Source organism: Nesoenas mayeri (genome assembly GCF_963082525.1).
Source record: "Nesoenas mayeri genome assembly, chromosome: 17".
In the NCBI taxonomy this organism is placed as follows: domain Eukaryota; kingdom Metazoa; phylum Chordata; class Aves; order Columbiformes; family Columbidae; genus Nesoenas; species Nesoenas mayeri.
The window spans coordinates 7,167,841-7,192,761 of NC_137565.1; the positions used below are offsets into that span (position 1 = coordinate 7,167,841).

General features: G+C 39.9%; 1 protein-coding gene across 3 annotated transcripts; it reads right to left on the bottom strand.

The window, feature by feature from the left end:
- Positions 1–674: 674 nt before the first annotated feature.
- Positions 675–24,256, bottom strand: TANGO2 (transport and golgi organization 2 homolog). Of its 3 annotated transcripts, none has more exons than XM_080355215.1 (9): positions 24,223–24,256; positions 17,881–18,002; positions 13,179–13,267; positions 12,258–12,377; positions 11,165–11,279; positions 5,219–5,289; positions 3,162–3,315; positions 2,684–2,788; positions 675–946 (listed from the first exon to the last, which is right to left on the bottom strand). In XM_080355215.1, the coding sequence occupies exons 2-9, from the start codon at positions 17,934–17,936 to the stop codon at positions 826–828; spliced, it is 831 nt and encodes a 276-aa protein (XP_080211341.1). In that variant the 5' UTR covers positions 17,937–18,002; positions 24,223–24,256; the 3' UTR covers positions 675–825. The 3 variants fall into 3 exon arrangements, with proteins under 3 accessions (XP_080211341.1, XP_080211342.1, XP_080211343.1); XM_080355216.1 differs by lacking the exon at positions 24,223–24,256 and adding an exon at positions 23,663–23,758; XM_080355217.1 differs by lacking the exon at positions 24,223–24,256 and having other exon boundaries at positions 13,175–13,267; positions 17,881–18,001.
- Between the last annotated feature and the right edge of the window lie 665 nt (positions 24,257–24,921).

Sequence of the window (24,921 nt, forward strand, 5' to 3'; positions counted from 1 at the left end):
CTGCTTCTGTTTGCAAACAGATACTTATTCCTTACCTGGCAGCTGGGGAAGAAAATAAGAAAAACGATATTGCCAGTTAAACTATCAGGAAAGATGTCGTCACAATACACCATTTTCTTAGGGTCAAAGATAAGCAAGTCTGCTCCCACTATTTTTTCAGTAAAATTGAATGAAGTCTGAGCTAAATTTCCTACCTACTCTCAAATCAAGTTTTAGAAATAAGACACATTGCTGTACTGTCTATAGGAAAACAAATATAAAGAACCCCCCCCCGCTCTGCCCTCCCCAGGCAGAACCTCACACCACGGCACTGCTGAAAAGTTTCTGTGTTATTAAAGCACTTAATGCTACAAAGACGGCATACAGTCACTTAATGCACACTGGCATCAGCTATACAATCTTAAAAGTGTATGTTAAATGGAAAGCAAAGTTTGGTAAAACCTTGTGATAGAACAATAAAACCAGCAAATCTTTCACCTCCTCAGAACTGAAAACATATTCAAGAGTCTACTTAAAACCCAACACAGCAAACAAACCACCCACAAAAAAGCACTTGCTTTGTCTCAGGCAAAGGTGGCCTTGCCCTGGATACAGGGTGATATTTAGAAGTTTCTTTCTGAACAGTTGCTACTTAATTTAAAACCATTTTCCTCTTTTGGTTTTATCCAAAGGATTTATGAGCATGATAGGGTATGCTACCTGTTTATTTAAACTTCTGCTTTCCTTGCTATTTTTAGCTTGTGGAGGCTGACACAAAACATTTACAAGAGCTTTATGGCTTGTTCTCTCATTGCTTTTATTACAAACCATTCACATGGAAAGCTGCTAAGTGTGCAGTTTGAATTCATAGGTGCTTGTTTTCCACTGGTCGAGATCCACATCGATCATGTTGCGCTCGGTGAAAGTCACCCATCCTTCCGAGTCAATCAGAATGACTGTGTTAGTCCTGAAACAACACAGGGGTACAAACTGTCCATTATAGACATTTGCAGGACATCATCCCTAAAGGTTTTGACTCATTTTTTTTTCTTGACCACACCATCACCACACAAACAGGGCACAAATCATCCCAGCAAGTTCAAACAGGCATTTTCACGCCCCAATTCCCCGTTGCGCTTGCAGCAGCTGACACACAAGAGATTAAACTTATTTTAGTGCTAGGTGTTCCATTCAGAAGTAGCATAAAACCCAAGTTTCTCTTGACAGCCTACATGTACCCTGATGGGTTATTCACATCAATGCTAGTCTTGCATTCCTTCAAATTTTTTGTCCATTAAGAATTAAACTTCATTATTATCATCAGAGGACACAGATGCATCATCAGAGAAGAACTTTTCTCTCTTTAGGAACCTTCCAAAGGGAAAATTTGTTTCAATGAAAGGCAGATTCTGTTCCTGCATCCACGGCACTTTGACAAGGTGGACATTGCAGCCCCCTGCCTGAGAGAGCCTGACAGGAGCAGGAGTTTTCCACCATCCTGATGTGATGGCCTTCCACAAGTCATTCCACAGTTGTTCACTCATAAAAAAGTGCTTTGTTTCCTCAGAAGAATACCCTGAGGCCTAATTAACAATGTCTATTCACTAAGCAATGTCACTAAGGGAACGATAAGTGTGAGTATACAATTATAGTAGCAGGGAAGTCTTGAAACACAGTGTTAATTCACCACTAAGGGGTTGGTATTTCTATTGAGTTATTCCTGTTTCTTTTGACACAGCCAGACTGCAAACTGTGAAGCAAAGGGAGGAAAATGCTTCTTTACTACTTCGCCTTCATTATCCCATATTTAAAATGTTTTTGGAATACATTTTATAGAGATACTCAGTTTTTGCAGTGGCTTCTTTCTCAGAATATCAACTTAAAATAATTGCAGGAACGAGTGCTCTCTGCTTTTTACGTCTCTATAGTGGAAATGCTACAGCTGACACTGCCAGAGACCAATCTGACAAAATAGCTTCTGGTCTTTTAGAGCAGGAATTCCCTACCAGCAGCAACACCGTTCACCTAGAATTTTGTCCCACTGAGGATTAAATGCAAGACCTATTTGCATTACTCTGTTCTTCTTGCAGCTTTGGTAGAAGAGACTGAGCAGAAAGTTATAATCTCTCAGTAAAAATAGCAACATCAGTTAGGCAAAAAGTGGAAATACACATTCTTTTGAATAATAGGTTTTTAATGTGTGAAGATGGCAGCTACATATTACAACGACATGCCTAAAGAAACCTCTAACTTAGTTAACTATGCAAATAGAACTATTCTTGCTCTTGGAAGATAAATGTGTTCTGCAGTTCCTCAGATGTAGAAGATAATGGTTTTTTAGCAGAAAAAAGAAACAGAATTATTTCAAAGCTTTTAATGTTTTGACAAGATCAAAATTAGAGGTGGTCAGAGCTGCTACAACACTGGGGAACCAGCAGAACTGTATTATCTTGTCTTGGACAAACTGAAGCTGCGTCACACTGCTCACCCAAGACAAATCAGAATGTGTACTTAAAATGCTCATCAGTAGCAAATCTAAGACACCAGAGTACTGAGCAAGGAAATACTTTACTCAATTATACTTGGTTAATATTTGAACACATTTAAAGCAGTCACTATAGAGTTAAAACTCAGAGCAGCATAATTTTGATTTGAAATATGTTTTGATCCAATACACATCTATTTCTGACTATGAATTTTTTACCTTGTTCCATAACCTGGGCAACGAACACATAGAGCTGTGTACTTGTTCAGTACAGGACGTATATAATCCTTCCCTTGGTCTTCAATTGCAGGGTCTGGTAATTGACTGAAAGAAGTAGTAAAATAATGTTTAAAAATTAATTTAATTGTTTATGGCAAGCAATTTACACATCCCTTGTCTTGCACACATCACCCTTACTAGGAGGAGAGAAATCTTTAAAAGAAAAGGGCACAGAGAAATCGCTGTACAGACTATGAGTACTAAGACCACAATAATAATGTTTACTGGGTCTGCTGCTTAAAAATCTATAGAAGTCAGTCTCTGCAGAGAGAAAGAGCACTACTCTTGCCCTTCAAGACCCAGCTTTAGGCAATTAATATAAGGCAAAAATTTATTTTCTGTCAAAATTGTTTCCACATGCAGTTTTTTACACCAGTCATACCACTTTTTGAGTAAAGTCTGGCAATCATGTTCTTACGGCTCTTGATTATTCATCACTGTAAGAAGCTCCTGCACCAAGTCTTCTTTGCTAAGGTCTTGACTTCTCTCGATCACTTCTGTGAAAAGCTGCTTCCCATATTGAAGCTTCTTCCATGGCGTATCCAACAAAGAGTTACTCAATCCATATATTCCTAGACATAAAAAAAACCCAAACAACTTTTTAAGCTCTGGAGCAAATAAAACTAACTTATGTTCTGTGCAAAAAACCCCCCATCATAGTTATCCCACACAGTCTGAGGGACAAAATACAAACCTGCCCTCAGCAAATTCATCATTAATCTCTCATGATAATTTGCTTATTCATCCTATTGCCAGCTTTCATTTTACTTCCAAAATAAGTGAGGTACATAGTTATGTACCAAAGATGTGTATCATGCGACAAAATAAATACAACGTCCCTTCCAATAGTAAGAGTCTCTTAGGTGTATAGTTCATAATAAAATAACCTAACCATTTCTCAACAGCTCTTCTGGACAATTATTTCTGATTGTTTTGTTAGAGGGGGAAAACCTCACAAAGCCATCACACAACAACTCCCTCCCCCGCCCCAACACCCACATCGTTGCTTTAAGTTTACTAAAATTAGCTAAATTCAAGGTATTCAGCACTGTTCACACCACACTGTACACCATGGTGTGAAATCAGGTGAGATGGCAAAGCTTTTTTTTTCCCTCCAGAACACAACACTAATAGAAACATTAGGGTATTACACAACCTAAGCACAAAATATCTCAGAATCCTGATATTATTGAGTTTATTGCTGTAAAGCAACTTTAATCCTTCAACCTTTACATGTCATAAAATTAATTAAATCCATAATAAGTAGGTTATGTGATTACTTTAAGATTCAAAAGCAATAACAATCAAATGTCTACAGACCAGTCCCTGTGGACCACTTCTACCTGTACAATATCTACATACTTACTAAATAATGTTGGGTGAGGGATAAATTAAATCAGAAAGGGCATTCTGGTGATTTGCAGTTGTCATTACAGATTTCACAAGTTTTAATACAATGTAAGTGATTCCTGAGCTAATCTTTATTTGCAGGTATGCTATGAAACACACACCCCATCCCTAAACGGGAGACCACAGCAGGCATCTGTCTTATACAAGGCTGCGTTAAGCATCTGTGCTGATATTCAGTACGTTGTTTCACAGATTTACTTCAATCCATATCTGCAGTAGTTACTTTTAAGATCTGGTTTGCTAAATGATGAAAAAGGTACAACAGAATTCTACCATTTTTGCAGTCTAGTCGTTTCTAGTTTAGCTATATTCACTTATTTTTGAATCTGATCTCACTCTTGAAAAACACTGCAAAGCAACATTTGATGACAAGAAGGACCTTTCTCTTTAGATGTACCCTTTATTTCTCACCACAACCCTAATGAATAAGCACAAAGATTACCAAACCCCAGCTGTCCCTAAAGGCAGACGTGTACATAGAAGAGGAATTAGTTCTTGAAGCACAGAGACAAGAACTACCTTTGCTACAGTCTGCAGATACTTCAAATTTGTGATTCGGTTTCTCATTACAAGCACCTTGATTTTTTAAAAATGTTTGTATTAAAACCTTTTTTTGTGTTTCTAGCTGTACAAAATCTAACAGCTTTTTTCCAAGAATGTATGCTCTAATTGCTGCAGTGACTATTTGCTTACTGGCACCAACATTTTGACCATTAACCTAAGCAGGGAAAATAAGCCACTGCCATTAACTGTTATCAACTAGCTACACTGCTTGAAGCCTTCTGTCAATCCTTGTCCACTTAAACTGGCTTTTTGGTGATGAATTCTGGAGTACTATTCTAGAATTTAAATATTTCAAATCAATCCACCTAATAAGACAGGTAAGAGCTTGGAGGGTTTTTTTTTTGGTTGGTTTGGTGGTGGCGGCTTGTTGTTGTAAAAGAATGCAAATGAAAAGTTAGTGAAGACAATGCTTAAATAGCTAAATTACTAGAGCAATACAGCTACATGCTGACTCCTGTAAAACAGAGAGTAATATTCAGACTTTTCTGAAAAGAAACCTACCAGGATTTAGGAAAACAGGTTCTGGTTCTCCTCTGTTTCCATAGTAGCAAATTACATCTCCTTTGGTGGTACTGAAAAATATAAATAAGAATTTCTCCTTGAGAAACCATCAGCTTCTATATTTGATTATGCTCTAATTTCATGCAATCTTCAAACACAGCAAGATGTTTTTCCCACTGTTACCACTATGATACCACAGCCCAGAGATAATTCATGAATTCTATTACTCTTCTCCTCTCAAAATACCGTATTAGCTGTACCACTGTCAAATAGCACCATTATTAATCATAACTGTAGTAAAACTCAGTAAAAACCCAGAACTGCTGCATGGAAAGTAGCCAGGCTTAATGAGCAAATTCTGGTTTTGAATAACACACCTTCCTACAAGCTTGGTTCTGATGGGCACATTTAGAGCTGGCACACAATTAGTACTTATACTAGAAAGAATCCCTTGGCAGCTACAAGAGGAGAGCACTGAGCTGAGCTGTCACTGATAGACCAGGCTGACTGCTGGACCCCAGTCACACACTAGGACAAAAATCATCTAAGAGTATGGTGGCACATTCCATTTTCCATGAACAGGGGCATAGGAAAAGCAATACCTGAGAGAAGTATTTTAGGTCAACTCAAGTTGCTCAAATGGTGCGTTTCGCGGAGCAAACTGTTTATATGGTATCTCAAAAGCAAGAAATACTTTGAAAGATATAATGCATAAATAAAATCCTGCTGGAATTAATACAACGCAGTCAATGACTAAGCACAGAACAAATAAACCAATATTAAAAAACAGGCAAAAAAAGTTGGCTGCTAATGGCCTACTGAAACATTAACACTCGGGTCATAAAAGAACCTTAAAACTACAGTAGCAATTATAATCACACTACAAGCATTTTATGCATTAAGCAAATAAAGCAAAATCATTAAGGTCATTATAGCGGCTTTTTTCAGTTCAGACACCAGCAATTACACAAAGTATTTTATCGGTGCATTAAATACTCTCTTTTCGAATTGTTGGGCCTGTATCTGCTGTAGAAGGTCTATGAAGAGAAAAGATCAGAACAATTGTTATCACCTGAGGTCTCAAAAGACAGAGTTTTAGATGCAAAGGGAGACAAATGGCCCAAGCAAGCCCTTGAACACGGCTGTATGGCAACTCCTGCCATCAGTGAGACCATGTGCTGGATAAGTAGGCACTACTGACTTCCTTTAGCAATGGCTTTTTATGTGAAAGAATATTATCATCTAGCATCTGTTCAGAGATTCTTGTGACTGAGAAATTCAGTAACAAGATCCCCTGGAGTTTAACAAAAAGATGGGGAATACATACAAACGGCAGGGTGGCTAATTCAGGACATCTGTATTGCATTGTTTCTACATTCCACATGCCCCCAGATGTGTGTTTTCTGTTACACTTACCTCCACTGCAACACTGCTGCTGTCGAGAGAGGACTGAAGCCTTTCCAAGAGGCTTCTGAAATGGGGATACTTCCAAAAATCGAGTTCAGTGTGCCAGTCAGCTGCTCTTTCTTTTATCATTTGGCTCTGCCTATTCGCTTCCTACTGTTTACAGACACTCAGTATTGAACACAAAGGCAGAAGCCAAGATGAAAAAAAAAACACTGAGCCTGATCACAGCAATAGCCTCAAAATCCTGACTCGGACTCGGATTCTCTTCCCTCCCAGCTTTACATGTACAGACACCAATTTCACTGGAGAAGTAATAAAGGCATAATTATAGCGATGACAATAGGACCCAGTAGACACATTTTTTAAAATCGCAGCCATAGCTGACAGCAGAAAGCGAAAAAACTAAAACTACATAAAAATTATGCTCTTAGATACATCATTCTGTCAACAAACGTAAGCAATAATAAATATTCTAGGAAATATACTGGTCAGCATAAATCTCAATAGTAATAGATATTTCACAGCAACATGAAAGCCAGGCAGAGTTGGCTAGAATGATTTCCTAATGCTGATGAAGTGTCAGCAATGCCCTCCTGTTCTCCTGCCCTCTCCTCCCCTTCAAGTTGGTTTTAAGTCTTGTCCAACAAAATTATAAACAGAAAGGAGAAGAAGAAAAGCAATGAGGCAATAAAGCTGCACAGGGTGTGGTTATCACCGAGTGCTCACTCCTCTGGGCACCGAGCTTTCATCTTCTAACAGGGTATTTGACAAACAAGGCCATTAGATTGTTTTATTAATAATGTGTGCATGTACTAATTGTGCAAGGAGAAAAGATGAAATTGGCAGCCTGAAATGGTGAACAGTAGTTTCAACCAAGTAACCATCACAGCTTAATCTTATTTTCTTCAGTGTTCGTGAGCTTATCAGAAAACTCTTTTGTTCTGAAGCTAAAAAATACCTGCCAAAAAACCAAACTAACAACAACAACAAAACAAACACCACACCAAACCACCAACTACAAAGCCCCAACATTTTTGTACATATATCACCTACCATCAAATAAAACAGTGAAAAGAATACTGCCAGGTACTCACAGCATACAAAGTCTGTTTTAAAGCACTAGTCTGATTTTGTTGTCAGTGTCTAAACATTTATTTGGTGTTACGTTAATTTTTTGAGCCAGGCAGAAGCTGACACCAGAAGAAATAGATAAGATAAAAAGATTTTGCAGAAGCTTTTTTCCTTCTCTTGACATTGGACTGTCCATCTCATTAGACTTGCAAATGCCTGAGGATCTATGCAGAAATATTTCAAAGGGGGTCATAGAGAACACGGTAGAGAAGCACCTGGACACCTCATTTTCATGAGGGGGTCACAAGGAGGCCAGACAGATGTACTCAGCAGAAGGTGCTATTGGGGTAGACAGTGCAGGAGAAGAAACATCAATCACCACAACTCACCAGCTACATTCTTTATACACCAGCAGTCCGACCCGATCTTACTTTTCACTGGAAAAGCTCCTAAGTCTTATCTCAGGAGAGCAATCAGGTCCCTCTCACGTAGCCTCCTCTTGATAACCCTACTGAACAAGATCGCCCGTGTTTCTGAAACCCGGTCACAGTGTTCAGTTGTTTTGATCTTACGAGGCCCCGCACTATCGACAGTTGAATTAATTCTTCCACCAAACACCTTTTCTTCAGTTTGTCTTTTTTATCTCAATGATGTTGCTACATAACTGCCTGTAGATTTACACATTAAAAAAAAAATATAAATATATATAGACTGTATATATTTAAGTTATATAAACACTTTACAAATATACAACATGAAATATATGTTTTATAGGTATCCGCCCCAATACCAACCCCATTGTTTTGGGGATCTGCAGTTTCAAGTGAAACTCAGTCCTACCCATCATCACATCAAGGATAAAACCTGTTATTAACCAAACTTCACTCTCCACTCAGAACATGAAGATTACATCCTAGTACATAACCACTATTTTCAGTACATTACCAAATTAGTTGATGCAGGTGATGGTAGAGTTCACTACATTTCCCCTGGGGGGACTGAAAAGTGCCTGTCACAGGGGAGAGCAGAAAAGCTCACATGAAAGGCCTTTTTCTGCAGCTGAGTTGTTCTGTAAGAGACAATTCATCTATTCCTCATGGAGAAAATGATTCACTCCTATTACACAGGGATCTTATTGCACATAAACAATATGTGCTCTGACTGACAACCTGGCAGAGACTCTAAACTTGCTGGGTGAGTGACAAGAAGCTGCCACTTTGGTTTGTCCTTCAGGGCAGTCTGTATTGCACGCTTGGTGGTATGGAACACAAGTGAGATGCTGCCACAACAGCCCCAACACAAGTTGGACATAAACACAGGTTTCCCCAAGACAGAAATACCGTCTCAGTCATCAACAAAAGCAGCTCACTTGACTTTAGATATTACCACAAAGAGGGAAAGAAGGAAAACTGCTCTGAACCTTAAGGAGACATTTTCTCAGAGACCCATCCAGCTTCCAAGAACCTCATTCCTCTCTAATCAGACCTACGGATAGTCACAACTGTGGGAGTAGCAGCACGGCCTTCTTAGAAGCTAATTTTGCAGCCACACAAGACTCCAAACACTGTTTCTTATATGCTATACATTCAACATAAAGGTACATTTAGCATAACAGGATAAGTTTTCATGACTCTCATGCTCAGCGGGTAGAACAAGATGATAAACTGAAGGGTTTAGAAAGCTAAAAGTACTTTTTCCAACACAGAGAAATGAATAGTTTAAATTGACATAATGAGATGCCACAGAGCAAACAGATTACACTAAAAGTGTCAAAACGCATGTGTGTTTAAAGTAAGAGTCACACAAAGCTGTGGAAATAAACAAGATTTTACAACCCGTATGGTGGTTTCCAACTCTCCGTCTCACATCATTGCACCTGTATCATCCAGCATACTGTCATCATCTGAACACAGACAGAAGATGAAAATTTATTTCCCTAAAATGTGTACCTGAAAACTCAGCCACCAGATCTCTCTCTAAACGTGATGCCTACAGTCAGCAATATCATGTGCTCAGACATACTCTCCCAACAGTGCTTCATTTCCACTTCCAATTTTAGTTTCCCCTCCATTTCCCACCACTCTAACAGAGCCAGTCACTTCATTACACAACAGAAGAATATGGAAAGAACAGTCTTCAGTCTTTTCTTTGAACAGTAACACGGCCCAACAAAATAGCATCAACTGCAATAACATTTGCTATTTACATAGAAGAGTAGCTTCCATTTATATAGTACATTTCTCTCAGGAGTACTTCTAATTTCCTAAAATGACAAGTTTACATATCTTATAGAAACTGCTCTGCATCATTAACTTGCCAAGAATTTCATTTCATCAGAGTATCCAAGGCTAAGGACATGTCAAAATGGAGAAGTTAATCAACACGTACAGCTTTCCCAGTGATACTCAGCAAGGAATTACGACCTGCATCACCACAGAGACTATTCCGTTGAGCATACGCTTCCCTATCAGCTCAGTACGCAGGAACAGACAAACAAAGGAAACACATGAATGATTGCCTTAACAAATAATGTAAATCAAATCTACTTTAATATCATTACACTAGCAGCCATTATGACTATTCCATTTACCTAAATTAGAAAAAAGAAACTCAAGCATACTTACTGCTTTCTAGCTCACACCTTGAATGTCATGCTTGCTTTAAAATCTGGTAAGACTATTCCTCCTGTTATCTTTTCAGTTACAGATAGCCTCCCAGTTTCTGAAAGCTGGCCAGGCAGCAACATGCACCAGTGAGCACAAAACCTCAAATCCTCTGACCATACGAAAAATTAATTTCAGAATAATTATGCAAGTATGTGGTAGGATAATGAACTTTGTGAAGTTTAGAGTAAAAATAAGAGAAAAGCAGCAAACGCTGTAATTGCCTAACTTGCTTCTGGATTAAACTTCCGGAAACATAACCTATATGCTGATTTCTAAGCAGGCACACCAAACCAGAGACACACTTCTGGTATCTTCAGAGGTGGGATATGTCTGCCTTTCTGTATCCATCCTTTTAGACCTCAGTCACCCGATGGTGCAAGGCCCAATAGGATTAATGCTTCTGCAGAAAGCGTGCCAAAGCAGCAGCGTGCTCCTGGTCACGGATACCTGCTTATAGTCCTCAAGTACGCATCTAACTGAAGACTGATGCATAGCCTGGAGATGACTTAGCCCTAGATTTCCCTTCTTCTAAATCAGGCATAATGCAAAAAAAAAAATCAGGATTTATACTTGTGTGCACACATGCACAATGGGAAGGGCTGTGCCAACCACACGCACTACAATCAATTACCCAAGGTCCTTTCTTCAGCTACAGAAACATGAGGAAGGTATTTGTTATGTGCTGATTCATGATACAGTCACTCTGGCAGGAAGTTACACTTCTGTTCTAAGCAGTATATGTACATCACTGCTATTATATCTCTCCCTTTGACATTTGAACTGTGATGTTCTGTACACTTACTTCAGGTCAGCTGCTAATAAATTAAATCCATTGTAAAGATGCGCTTCTTCTGAAACTTTCTTCAAGTAAGAGTAGCTGTCCAGATCTGTAGTCAGGAAGTTTCTTACAAGAGCACCTGAGAAAGAGAAGTACATAAAGCAACTCAGACGTGTGAACCTACTACTCTGACAGGCTTGCAAAAAACCCAGCAAGACACAAGATTCCTGTTAACAGGGTATAACAGTGAAAAACACACACATATACAAAAACCCAACCCAAAAACCTCCAAACAACAAACCAGCCTTCAAAAGTCTTACAGCATCATATCATGTTCACATTAAGAGCTTGCTTGACTTTTACTCTGAAAAACTCAGTCAAAAACTCTCAGTCAAAATTTCAACAGAACTTTTATTTACTAACTGTTCTATACCGGATGTGCCTTTCCTTTCCTCTCATCTCCCCAAACTCTTTCTTGTCTTGTTTCATTTCCCTGATATGACTCTAAAATGAATTACAAATGACATGGTTTATTTGCTTCTCTGTATAACATGCTTGCCATTGCAATGTATTCCCAATGCAATTCCATATGACAGCTGCAGACCTATTTTTTCTAAAAACAAAACGAACCACAAACAAACAAAACCCATAAAACCAAAACAAAATCCACCACAGATGTGCTCTTTCTGAAGTTTGGTTTTTTCCTATTATTTCTTCGTCTCTGATTTATCGATATTGTAGTACCTTCTCCCCTACGCAATCTCTCAGACTAACTTCCAGCATAATCCAAGTTGCTGTTTCCCTGACTTAGGTGTTTGAACAAGAACATGCAAATTTTAAAAAGTCTAAATCTAGCTCAATGCTTGTCTAGTTGTTCTGTTAATTGGACTCACTGTCAAGAGAAGACAGTTGGTACTGCATTTCTGTTCAGAATGTAACTTCAGGCTCTCAGCACTACACCTTGTTTTACTTCACTGATCTTGTTCACAGTACATGGCCATTTTATTTATCCATAAAGTGGGGTTAAAAAAATTAATACTGTAATCATCACTATATTACTGGGGCCCTCAGGCTTGTTTGTCCACTTTCTCCTTTTTCTATTTCTACTCCTTCATACCTCTTCCTTTTGCATTTTTGTCAACGTTTGGCTGCATATAGTTTGTCAGGGCTGCCATCTTGCCGTTCTTGCTGATTCCCAGCCACGTCCCACCTTCTTTTCCTTCCTCCATATCCAGACCTAATGGAATAAGTAAGAGTTAGGCTATTACATTCATTAAAAAAATCTCAAGCTTAAATCAGAATTTCTTAATGCATATCCCTCATCTTGCAGTAGGTGGAACCGCCTGCCTTTCTGGACAAGCAAGGTAAGTCCACTTCAATTACCCACCCTCTGATTCTACACGATATTTTCCAAGCTACTGCAAGAGAAGATGAGACATAATGAGAAAATTAAGTGTAAAAGCAAAATTATAAGCTTCGTCTATTGCTAAATTCATATAAAACCTTAAAGTAGCCTCAAGATGCTTGTTACCTCAAAAGTAAAAAATATTAAAATGTCATTTTCAAGTTTAAATTCACAAGCAAAAAGAAAACAGAGTAAGCTAGGTAACTGATACAAATCATGGAGTCTGGTAACAGTAATCTGCACTGAGGAGGGGGACCCCCAAAAGCGACAGCCTTCTCAGTGACAACCAATGACAGGACAAGAGATAATCGGTTCAAACTGGAACACGAGAGGTTCCACTTAAATTTGAGAAGAAACAACTTCTCAGTGAGGGTGGCAGAGCCTGGCCCAGGCCGCCCAGGGGGGTTGTGGAGTCTCCTTCTCTGCAGACATTCCAACCCGCCTGGACACCTTCCTGTGTAACCTCATCTGGGTGTTCCTGCTCCATGGGGGGATTGCACTGGATGAGCTTTCCAGGTCCCTTCCAACCCCTGACATTCTGGGATTCTGTGACCACCACCCCAATAACAAATCATTTGGGCCATAATCCCCATATAAATTGTATGAAAGCCACTCAAAACAAGACATACACACCACTAAGGATCTCATGGCTGCTGTCCCAAAATTCTGCTGGTTTGGATGGTCTGTGGTAAAATTCATCTCTATTAGCTGCTAGAATAAGCCTGTAGAACATAAGAAGAAAGAGATACTACTATTTACCAATAAGAACATCACAGTACGGGCAGGAACAGAGTCCAATTCTTGCCATAGCATTAGTTCATTTTAAGTATAAAATTGTTCTTTACCCTCCCATCTCCACTTTATCACTCTGTGCAAAGGTTGAACGACATCTGGCAGCAGCTTTCTCATTGTCTTGAGACAATCAGCAAGTCTGTCGTCTTGTGTGAATAAAGAGGCAACTATCACTTTCAAAGAATAATGCTAGAGATTGAATTAAGATCTCATAAGCAATCTTGAGATTCCTCAGCATGTGAAGTTACAGCTAAATTAAAAAAAATATATTAAAGTTAACCCACAGATTTATAGGTAACTTATAAAAGAAAATCTGAAGCATGAGTGTGTTTTTAGTGGATCATTACTCAGGATCTTGTAGTCACAGTATTTTTTAATCCAACTTTGACACCTAAAGCTCTGCTTACATGGTTCAAAGATACAAATCAGCTGCTTTTGTCTTTTAAGTACCCAGAACAGAGACAAATTTGTCTCAAAGGTCCAGCCCCACTGAAATTCATTTGAAGAAACAACAGCATGCAAGGATGTAGAAAAGTAAAGGGAAAAGACAGAGGGGTTTGTAACAAGTGAGGTATTTTGGTGGGGCTTTTCCCCCTTGTTTTTTTGTTGTTTTGCGAGGCTTCTTTTGCATATGTAGCTACTTCCATAATGAGTTCTACCAGAGCAGCAGGACAAAATAGTTGAATCTTTAATGAGAGTCAGCCCTTGCAGCAGAGAATCTACGAGCAGCTCTACAGGCTACTCAGGAGGCAGAAGTGATGAAAAATAATATGCAACTGAAAAACGCTGCTGGATGAAATCCATTATTTCTGTTTAAAACACACACATCACTCTGCAAGACCAAGTGCTGTCCTGAGAAAAAGCATGCTGCTGCTCTTCATATGCCATCTAAACCTTGATAGTTTCAGGAAACAAACAGATATTAAACACCACCAGACATTATTATGCAACAACAGCAAAGATTCTGCCAGCGCTGCCTGGTTCCCTCTGCTCTGTACTTTGATAATTATCACAAATGGCACCTGCAGGTTTGAAACACCAAGTTTAGCATGATATTAAAGAAGGAGCGGACATATAAGATATTAATAGGACAGGTCTTCCTTAAAGGTTGCAGGCTTGGTAGGAGAGCAGCCTAGTCAAATTCAAATAACACAAGTTCAAGTCAGTCAGGCTCTGAATGTGAAGCAGATAAGACTTAAAAAGTCAGCACAGGCAGACAGCTGCAGAGGAGTTCAGAAGAGTCTCAGTTCTTGGGCTTTGAAAAGCAAAAACTGTTTCTCTGTCCATACCATCCAGCGGAAGTTATTAAAGCACAGCAAATTGTTTGGCATGCTCCCTCACAGACCACAGAAACGCCTCACTGAATGTATGCAACTGTTACTTCAGTGGCAGCAGTAGAGCTGGAACACTGGAAAGCAAAGTCTAGGCTGCTCTGGAAGTTCATATCTTCTGTTATTCAAAAGCAATGGAAGACACTATCAGAAACCAAATTTCATGACTTCATGATGGGGTGGTTCGTAGGTCGAGAGAGGTTCTCCTGCCCCTCTACTCTGCTGAAGGGAGTGGAGCATCTCCCCTTATGAGGAAAGGCTGAGGGAGCTGGGGCTCTGGAGCTTGGAGAAGAGGACACTGAGGGGTGACCTCATTAATGTTTACAGATATACAAAGGGTGAGTGTCAGGAGGATGGAGCCAGGCTCTTCTTGGTGACAACCAATGATAGGACAAGGGGTAATGGGTTCAAACTGGAACACAAGAGGTTCCACTTAAATTTGAGAAGAAACTTCTCAGTGAGGGTGGCAGAGCCTGGCCCAGGCTGCGCAGGGGGGTTGTGGAGTCTCCTTCTCTGCAGACATTCCAACCCGCCTGGACACCTTCCTGTGTAACCTCATCTGGGTGTTCCTGCTCCATGGGGGGATTGCACTGGATGAGCTTTCCAGGTCCCTTCCAATCCCTGACATTCTGGGATTCTGTGACTTATTGCAACATCAGGTAGATGCAGGGTATCTATAAATAAAAGCTTGAGTTAGAAGAGTTACTGGGTTTGTATGCTGAGAATCAGCCCTCAGACACTGCCAGTTTCAGATTTGCAGGTGAGCTTTCATTTGATGCCGCTCTGCCAGCAGTCTTATTTCAACAATTATTTTATCTTTTTTTTTTTTTAATGGTGTTTTTCATTGGTAGAACATCCTGACCTGAAGTGCATTTCTCATTTGCTGAAGCTCCAATTATATTTTGCTTTCAATAATTCTTGACACAAACCCATGGTTTGTTTATAGTGTGTAAATATTAAAAATAAATGAAGTCTTTCTGGTGTGATTGAATATTCTCCATCTCAAGTTTAATACACAGGTGCTTAAATTTAGCACAAGGCTAGTATACAGGATTGCTATAATCAAAACATCTTCATTTTGTCTTCTATGAAACATAATCATATCAAAAAGGAGCAATATTAAGTGACCCTCATCTTCTAATAAATTGCAAAAAGCCTATTCAGCTATTTTATAGCTGAAATAATTCAACTCTACTAGGATTTACATATTAAGATTTATTTCAATGTTGAGGCAGAGAGATGAAAACATGAGAAATCACTCCATTAAAGCAATTTTCTACAATGTAATTCAGTTCCATAAAAAGACTATGTGATTATAGCTTTGAAGCTTGAAACATGTATTTATTTGTAAGATGCACGCAGTAAAGTTCAGAAAGATGGAAAGGCAGCATGTTACCTTTGACAATAATAATGGACTACAGTAAAGCGTTTGTTACGACACACTAAACTTTACTATAAATAGGCCTGTAGAGAGAACATGGAGGAAAAAAGGTAGAAGAGCAAGTTGCCAGGGTGCAGGAAGCTAGAGATTCATTAGGGCATCACAAAGGTGAACCGTAAGCTTTTGCCCATGTACTGCGCTCGAAACCAAGGCCTAGGGATGGAAAATTCTCATGTTATGGACAACATGTTCTAGTTTGAGAAAGTTTATTGGCTACAAGAAAACAGCCAATGATATGCAGTGTGTCTTTTCTAACTTTTAATGCCTATTTTTGATGTTTTCTCTTCGTTAGAGAGACAAAATAGAGAATAGTAAGAAAATTAATTGTACAGACAAATTAGTATGTCTGCAGGTACAGGAACCCCCTTTTGGCTGGGAAAACTGTTCCAAGACCTCACAATGAAATAAACAGAACTATAGCACAGTGTAACATAGACAAGTTGCCTGGAAAAATTACACTTTGCAAGAGACTAGTACAGAGGGTTCCGACTTGGTCTACTGGCTGTTCAGGGAATCAGGAGGGCTGGGGACCATTTCCAGCTGATACGCAGACCCGTGTCCTTCGGAAGGCTGAGGGAAAGGCGGAAAAACCTTAGGAACTATTTACAAAGAACTTCAATGTTCTTCTGAATAAAGAGAAGTAAAAAGATTTAGTTATGGTGTGTTGAAGAAAACAAATGGGGACTGAAGTTATATATCTGATGTGAACATCTGACACCAAGAACACTGTGGCCCGGCACTTATCACAGAAACAGGTGGCTCAGAGTAATTTATCTCAGAGGTATAGAGGGAGACATTGCTTAACAATAGGTATCAAGAAAGATTTAACTTTAAACAATTAAATACACCTGAATTTGACCCAAAACATCTCAAAAGTGTTTTCCTATTTTTACACTGATAGCAAGTTGTTTTCTGCTATAAATCAATAATTTCAATCTCAATGCAATCTTTTATAGCAAGCAAACTACTGTAAGTTTTATTTTTAAATATTGATCGAGGCAGAAAGTTCACTTGGCAAGCAACTGCAGTTTACATCCAAAGGATTTTCCCAAGAGGTATCTAATTGATGCATCTGTCCCTTGCTAACCAGCAACACAAAGAAAGTCAGACCAAATAAATGGATATATTACTTCAGCACCAGTCACATCATAAACAAAAGCCCTTTTTAGGCAGATTCCAGATGCAAAAAGGAATGCACTCTAGGGACAATTGTCATTTTGGTTCCCATTTCCTTTATTTCTATAGAATTGCATCTGCTTTTCAATACAAAAGGCCAGAAAAACAAGTCAATGAAAGGCACAATGATACACAGTGGTCAATAACTGCAATACTTCTGCTCCACTGTCCTTCAATTACTTTCCAGGCTGACTTCAAATTGTTGGTTTCAAACTGAAAGCCCCAAACGTATCCACCCTACTGAAAAAATTGCATCTTTTCCTGAACCTCAGCTGTGATGCCCCAATAAACATGATTCCCCTTAGTTTAAGTGATAAAGTAGAAGGTGGGGGTTACAATATTTAAAGGATTTATCCTACACCACATAACAGGCCACCAGCAAAAGGTCCATGATTGCAAAGCCCAAGTCTTCTGACAGTCTGAAAACAAAGGGTTACAGCAAGTCCTCCAGTGGGCAAAGTCGTGAAGGTAAACATTACAGAAGCATAATTGAGCACCTAACACTGGCTTGAGTTTCTGGTTCAAACATCGGCTACAAAAATAAATGGTATTAAAATTATAGAAACAAGTCTGTTTTAACTAGAACCATCTTTACCTGTATGCATTTTTTGAAGCTGGTCGGGGATCGAATTTGAATAGAAGGATGCACATTGAAGAATTGACGTTTAAATCTTGCTTCTTCCACAAAGGCTCAGTGCAATCTCATTCCATAATTGCCTACAAAGTAAATGAAGATTATCTATTATACTGAAAATTATAAAAAGATAACCTTGCTTCTATGCTGAAGCTTAAAGGTCGCAATGTTCTCATTAATATAGCTCAATAAAAATAAATAAATAAAGCAGAATTTCCAAAATAGATTTGTTTCAATGAATGGCTTACTACCAAAATTCTTATAGTGGTTGTTTCAAAGCTACGCTTGGCTAATTCAGATTTTTGGGAAAGAAAAATGCATAAGAAAAATACTGACAAAGTCTAGAGTGCTAACAATACAGGAAATTAAGACTCCTATGTCATTTTCTGATCATTACCAATAAGGTACCACTACTTCCCCCCCCAACAATTAAGGCAAAATGCTACTGTTAGAATAAAGGAGAAAGTAATACTCAAACTGTTGCAAAAGCTGGAAAAAGCCTGATCAAAGACATTCCCAAACCTGTAAATAAAATATACTTTAGGTAAAGTTATTATTAAAGTCCAGGAGAAAGTATTATTGTTTATCACTGAGACAAACTTTGGGTACAAACAAAAATACACTGGAGCAGAGTGCACATTCTGCTGAGTAGCTTCCAGCGCTTGTGGTATGTTTAAAATTCTGGCCACGGTCACATGGCGTAACAAACGTGCTTTCTATTTCAAAAGCATATAACAGTGTTCAAATATTTTGTGCTGCCCCAATTAAAATTTTTCTGAGAATAAAACCGCAGCCTGATCCCCACTTTTTGTGGCTGCTAAAATAGCTACCCAAATGTTACCAGCGAACCACACATAACCATGTTTTACTGCTACTGAGAGTTTCTTCCATGCTGAAGTTTTCAAGGCAGGTGAAGAGGGGAAGGGGACAGGCAGGGTTCAATACCACAACTCTAAGACCATCTGAGCAACCCGGGACTGAATCAATTTCTGTACAAAATGTAGGATTTTTGACCATACTTCCAAGTACATAAAAAGTGTCTCTCTTGCTCTTTAATTTCCACATCATTTACCTTGAGAGGTATCACAAAACGGATGATCTTGACTACACTTCATATTACCAGAAGCAGTGCTACAAGTGCAGCATTTATACAGATTTTTCAGTTAACAGCTTGGCAGTCGCTGCTGGCTCCTGTTAAGTCACGGTTCAGCACCACAACTCAACTGCTGGCACTGTCATGGCACAAGTTCAGTCTTACAATCTCATATTCTGCAAAGAGCCTCCTCTGTTGCAGGAAATGAAATAACTCCAGAAGAGGTGCAACACTCCTGACACACTTGTAAAGGCAAAAGAAAACTAGCGCAAGAGAGTGCGTGCATACAGATATATCTGTAGCTCAAAGTTAAGAGCAGCAATAGCCTAGCTATCCAAACTATTTTCTATTTAACAGCTTACATAATAAGTCATCAGACAAAACAGAATTCAATCACATCATTGGGTTTCTTCACCTCTAAACAGTCTATCTCAAAATAATCGGTTTAGAAATTAATCAGAAATTGAAGATGCAGACTTGAATCTTGGATAACTGATTTAGTAGCCTGGTGTTTAAAAAGATCCATAGGCAGCTTTATTTAGAAAAACCTAATCAGTCTTAAGATGGTTTTATCACCCTTCTCGCACTCCTCTTGCTGAATTTTCAATAAACTGCAGTCATATTGGAATTATAAAACAAAACTACCAATTCTGGAAGACTTGGATCTTCTGCATACAGACCTTGTTAGCTTTTCACAAAACTCGAGATTGTGTATCCCAGCTGCTTTATATCATTAAGCATAAATAACACTGACCTGTTCACACCTTCCACTTCAACTCTTAAAAAGAAACTGAAGCAAAGCAAAACTGTAGTCATGGTTCAGATCACAGAGCACAAATTTCCTAGAGCAACAGACAGCTTATGAGCTAGAGCACAGTGCCATTCCCAGGTAATATAATTAAAATATAACACAGCTCTAGGTACATCTGACAGCCTTTATACTTTTTGTTTTTACTGTAAATTTCTGATGCTATCCAGATATCCAGGCAGTATCCATTTGCCATACTCTTCCTCAGTTCCTTTTTCAGGTTACTATTTCTTCTACCAGAAAGGATTTAAATTGCAGAGCTTCCTATTCATGATGTCCCCTCTGGAACACTATGCTGTTCTTTATTCTATACCAGCTCCCTTTCTTTTAACCTTCTCTTGTCTCAGTCCAGAACCTTCTTGCCTTGCTTTATGTCCTCTCTTGCCTCCAAACACACTCTGCCACCAGACACTTGCTTTGTCATGGAACATCTATTTTCCTGTTTGCCTTTCTAAAATCCATACTCATTAGTATTTGGTTCTGCTGATTCAACAGAATTATCTTTTTGTCACTCCATCAACTCTGCATGATGTTATTACAGTTCTTCAAGTTACATTTGTGCTTTTAGTATCTCCAAATATCAAACCAGTATTATCTATCTTGTGCTCCACCTGCTGGCCTAGAAACAAGCCTAAGTGTTTATAGGCCCTATATAAACAGTCCAACCTTGTTTGTTATTCAGAGAGAAGCACTGAAGCCAGCTAAAACAGAGCTACCCCTTAAAATCATAGCAGCAATACTTAATTGGCAAAGGAGGCAACTAATGCATTTTGGTGCCTTCATCAATCAAAGCTGACATTGCATTTGCAACACCTGTTGTGGTTTTATGCCCAGGGCTGGATGTTAGCCTTAAAATTCTTAAACAAAAACATATTGTAGGTCAGACTCATATTTGGATATTGTAAAATTTGAGACAACTAACAAACATTAGGAGTTTAAAAAAAAAAAATTAAGAGAGGATGTCATAGACATATCAAAAAACATTCACAGAGGTGTCATTTTTTCAAGCTCACATTCACCAGGGGTGCTGTGCTGCGGGGATGAGTGCAGCGTATCGCATGGAGCTGCCACCACAGAGCAGATGCCATTCAGCTCTAGTCTCCCATGATCAAGGAGTGGAGAAGATGAAAAAGGATTAGGTCAGCACTGGCTTCACACTTGTAACTTGACCCTACAGCAAATCCAAAGCTCGATCAAAAGCTGACTTTCCAGCTCCAGTTCAGCAGAAAAGGTGTATTCAGAACTATCCTTAGACACACAGGGGACTGCTTAGTTAAAAAAAGGCTAAGTTGTGGCACAACACATGCCTTCTCGTTTTCTTTTTTGAAGACAATACAAGCCAGGATACACCCACCGTGCAACAGGACGAGGTCTGCAGAATGGGGGGAAAAAGCTTACTGTGAGGTGGAGACAGTGAAACACTTATTGCTCTCGGGATAACGAGCTTTTATAAACTCTAGTTTGATTACTCCTAGTCAATATGACAACAGTTATCAAGGAGGAAATGACAGCAACACTCTTCTATTTCTGTAACATGTTTCTAGTTTGCTGTCCAACTTACGCCTAGTGCACACAAACCAGCTTGACAGGAATCACAAACATCCTGTAATTAAGCGTTCTGCTCCAAATGGCGCTGCTGATTTGGAAATGACACTTGAGTAACCAACATTCTTATTCTGTGCTACTGTACTCTGCTAGACACTACAGTGTGTTGCTTTGCTCACTTTAACGATCTGTTAAAAGCCGGAGTGGATACACGCCAGCATTAGGTAGCACTTAGAGGGACTATCAAGAGACCAAAACATGATAGATTGTGTTTGTTCTTTTCATAGGGTTCTACCATCATTTGCTTGATTAGAAGCAATCAGTTCACAATTTGGCATAAATCCGTTTTACCCTTAAGAACTCCCGGTAGCAGCCTTTGAAAAATGAAGCCATTTGTTATGTATTTTGTTTTCACAAATGAAGCATCATAAATAACATCTGTCAGTTACCATAGCGATCTCAATTGCTTCTCAACTGATCCAAAACTGTTGTTTAGGTGCACTCTAAGAGACAGCTGAAGATCATTACTCACCAGTTCTGATAGTTTTATGAACCACAACAACAACTCATGGTCAGCAGAGTTTAAAACCATTTTACTGCTTTTTTTGAATTTGTCCAAAGGAAACTGAACACACTACACTGGTCAAAAGCCCATAAAAGAATAAAATTGGATGCATTTTCTTTCAGTAGTGCAGTCAGATTTTTTTATACTGAACTTTAAAATGATGGAAAATATGTGATGCTCGATTAGTTTTTAAAAGTAATCTACTCCCCCTGCCAAAAAAAAAAAAAGTGTCTCACAGCTGCATTTTTTAAAGCATTTTACTGATCTTCTTTTGCAGTTCCCTTGTGTAGCACATGCTCCTGTGTAGTAATATTTAATCATTAAAGATGAGAGGGAATATATGGAACCATAATTGGATGCCTCTGAGGTTGCTCCATATAAAGCCAAGTTGTAACTAACTGCGGGTTTGTAACCCTACCAAGGGGGAGAGTCAGTCTTCATTGCAAGAGACAGCAACACAAAGTGGAACACTTATGAAAACACAAAAAACAACATGTAAGGTGCATGTCATTCTCCAGTTTAACAAGGTAGTTTTGTTTTCAGCTCCCCAGTTTCTCCATCTGGCACCTTACTAGTCCACTGTAGAGCTCCCAAGGGAAACAAAGGCCAGTAAACATCCCCTTTGAGCACACCATGTTTTGAAAACATTCACAAAAGACCAAGTAAGAGCCTCTTCCCCAGTTTCTCAAGAGTGCCAGCAACTGTTCTCCTCTGCCGCAACTCTTCAGACCCAGAGGCTTTTGCTGGACTTTCTCCTCCTTTCAGGCGAAGATTGCTACTTTTAGCTTTCACAGTTCTTAGGTTTTCTTCAGTGAGAAAGCAGTTAGGAAACCCTTTCTGGGGGCAATAAAATCCATTTTCCATTTCTTGTTCATAGAGAGTCTGTGTTACAACTAGTTGGAGGAAATATTTACTAGAAGAATGAAATATACTTTCTCTGTTCTTACCTTCTTTCCTAAAGATGTTTCCCTAGACCCTCCCAGAGAAAGAATACCAGTCTATACACACCTTTGACCTGACCCAGTATGTCTAGTTTATATTCCTAAGCTTAACTTTATGTGAGGGAAGGGCTGCAAATTTTATTCCCACCTCATCTCCAGTAACTCTGAGCTTACCACCAACCCTAAATGAAACTTGGAGTGGCCATGGGGTCACAGACACCCTACAAATTTGGTGCGGAGGAAGGGACTAAGAAAACTACAAACCCACAGCAGTTAAATAGATGAAAGAAGTGCTGCAACCATGCTTGAGAAAAAAAAACACATTAATTTCTTTCAAGATAGATACCAAATGACCATTGCAACGCAAGAGCTTAAATCAAAGCTTATTATTTTGTGTTCAAATAGCTGCTTCTGAGAATTTATATTGAAATATATGTTAATAGTAAATTAAGATATTAACTGAGAATTTATAATGAAGATAGCTAGCAAGTTGGCTTCAGTTAGAGCTGAAATACTTGAATCTCTGTATAGCCAGGATCAATTCAGTCAAATTGCAAAGTGCTGATAAGAACTACGGGAAGCCTGAAAACAACTCAGCTAAAAAAAAAAGTCATTGAATTTAAGCAAAAAAAGTCAAGTTTCTGTTATATATTTTGAATTTTAAAACCAGCATGATACACAGCGAGAGTGAGCATGTAATCAGTTGAGTCTCGGAGCAGCCTGCACCCGCTGACCTCATATAATTACAAAAGAAATATCTCAAAAAAACCCTCAGTGCTTTCAAAACCTACAAACTGAAATGGCGATAATTTCCAGTGTCTTTCTGTGACCGTTTCTTGACGTACTGCCATCAAAGGGTCACCACAGGCTGAAACAATGACTTTATCCAACTCTGGCGTGTGACACAGGTACCAACTAGGAGCCACCAACAGAAAAAAATGAAAAGCCATCACATAACCAAAGAGAACACACGTTGGTTGACAGTTTAAAATATTCCAGTAGCTGCTGTTGGATGAATTTAGAACAAAATGTTTCTTGCACAAAAGGTACCCGGGAGTAGCGTTGTCCGTGCTGTGAGGGGAGGCGGCCGCTCCGCAGGGAACCCCGAATCACCCCCCGCCTCCCCTGAGGCGCCCACAGCCCGCGGGCCCGTCACCACCAGCCAGGCAGCGCCCGAGCTCGGGCTCCCCACTCGGGACAGCTGAAGTGACCGTTTCTGAGCGTTGCCCCCACCCCTCGCACCCAAGCGCGACCCAGGAGGGGCGCCGGCCGGCGGAGGCTCCGCCAGAGCCCCCGAAGCCAAAGAACCCGGCCCGCACAGCCCCTCACACGGAAGAGCCTCCGCACTCACCAACGCGCCCTGCGGACACCAGCGCACTCACACCACTTCCGGGAGCGCAGCCAGTTCAAAACAACGCCCGCCCCTATTGGCTCCGGGCGCCACGACCCCCAGCGCGCTATTGGGGGATGTATTCCCCGCCTCTCCTCCTCGAGCTGTCATTGGCTGGCTCGCACACAGGTGCCCGGTGGGCACCGCCCTCCCCTTGTCCCCACACTGGCCGGGGCCGAAGGTTCCTGCTCGGCGGGCACTGCCCGAGGGGCTGGGCTGTTTGGAGAGCTCACCACGTTCGCACAGCCCTGCACCCATCTCCACCAGAGGAGCCTAAAGAAGTTGTCTCTGATATGGGCTGCTTGGCCGCCTCTGCCTATTTCCAGTATATTTTGTTTCAAGGTGTGAAATAACAACATCAGAGGCCTGATCTGAGCTTCACAAGGCTCGTACCTCTGAGGACTGGAACACCCAGCATTGCGCTGTTGACAGTCTTTGTGAGTTTGGATGCAGCTACTCACCCGTGTCCGGGATGAGGCCACGGTGTGGGATGCTCGTTAGCATGACGACCTTGAGGAGAGACCCCCCTGCCAGGCCCCAGAGCCCTGAGCCGGCAATGGTGTAAATTCACGGCAGCTTTCCTAGGGATTCAGGAAAACACTGGTAACAAAGTCAGGTTTGCCTTCGGTTATTAAGCTCAGCATGATTAAAACTGATAAT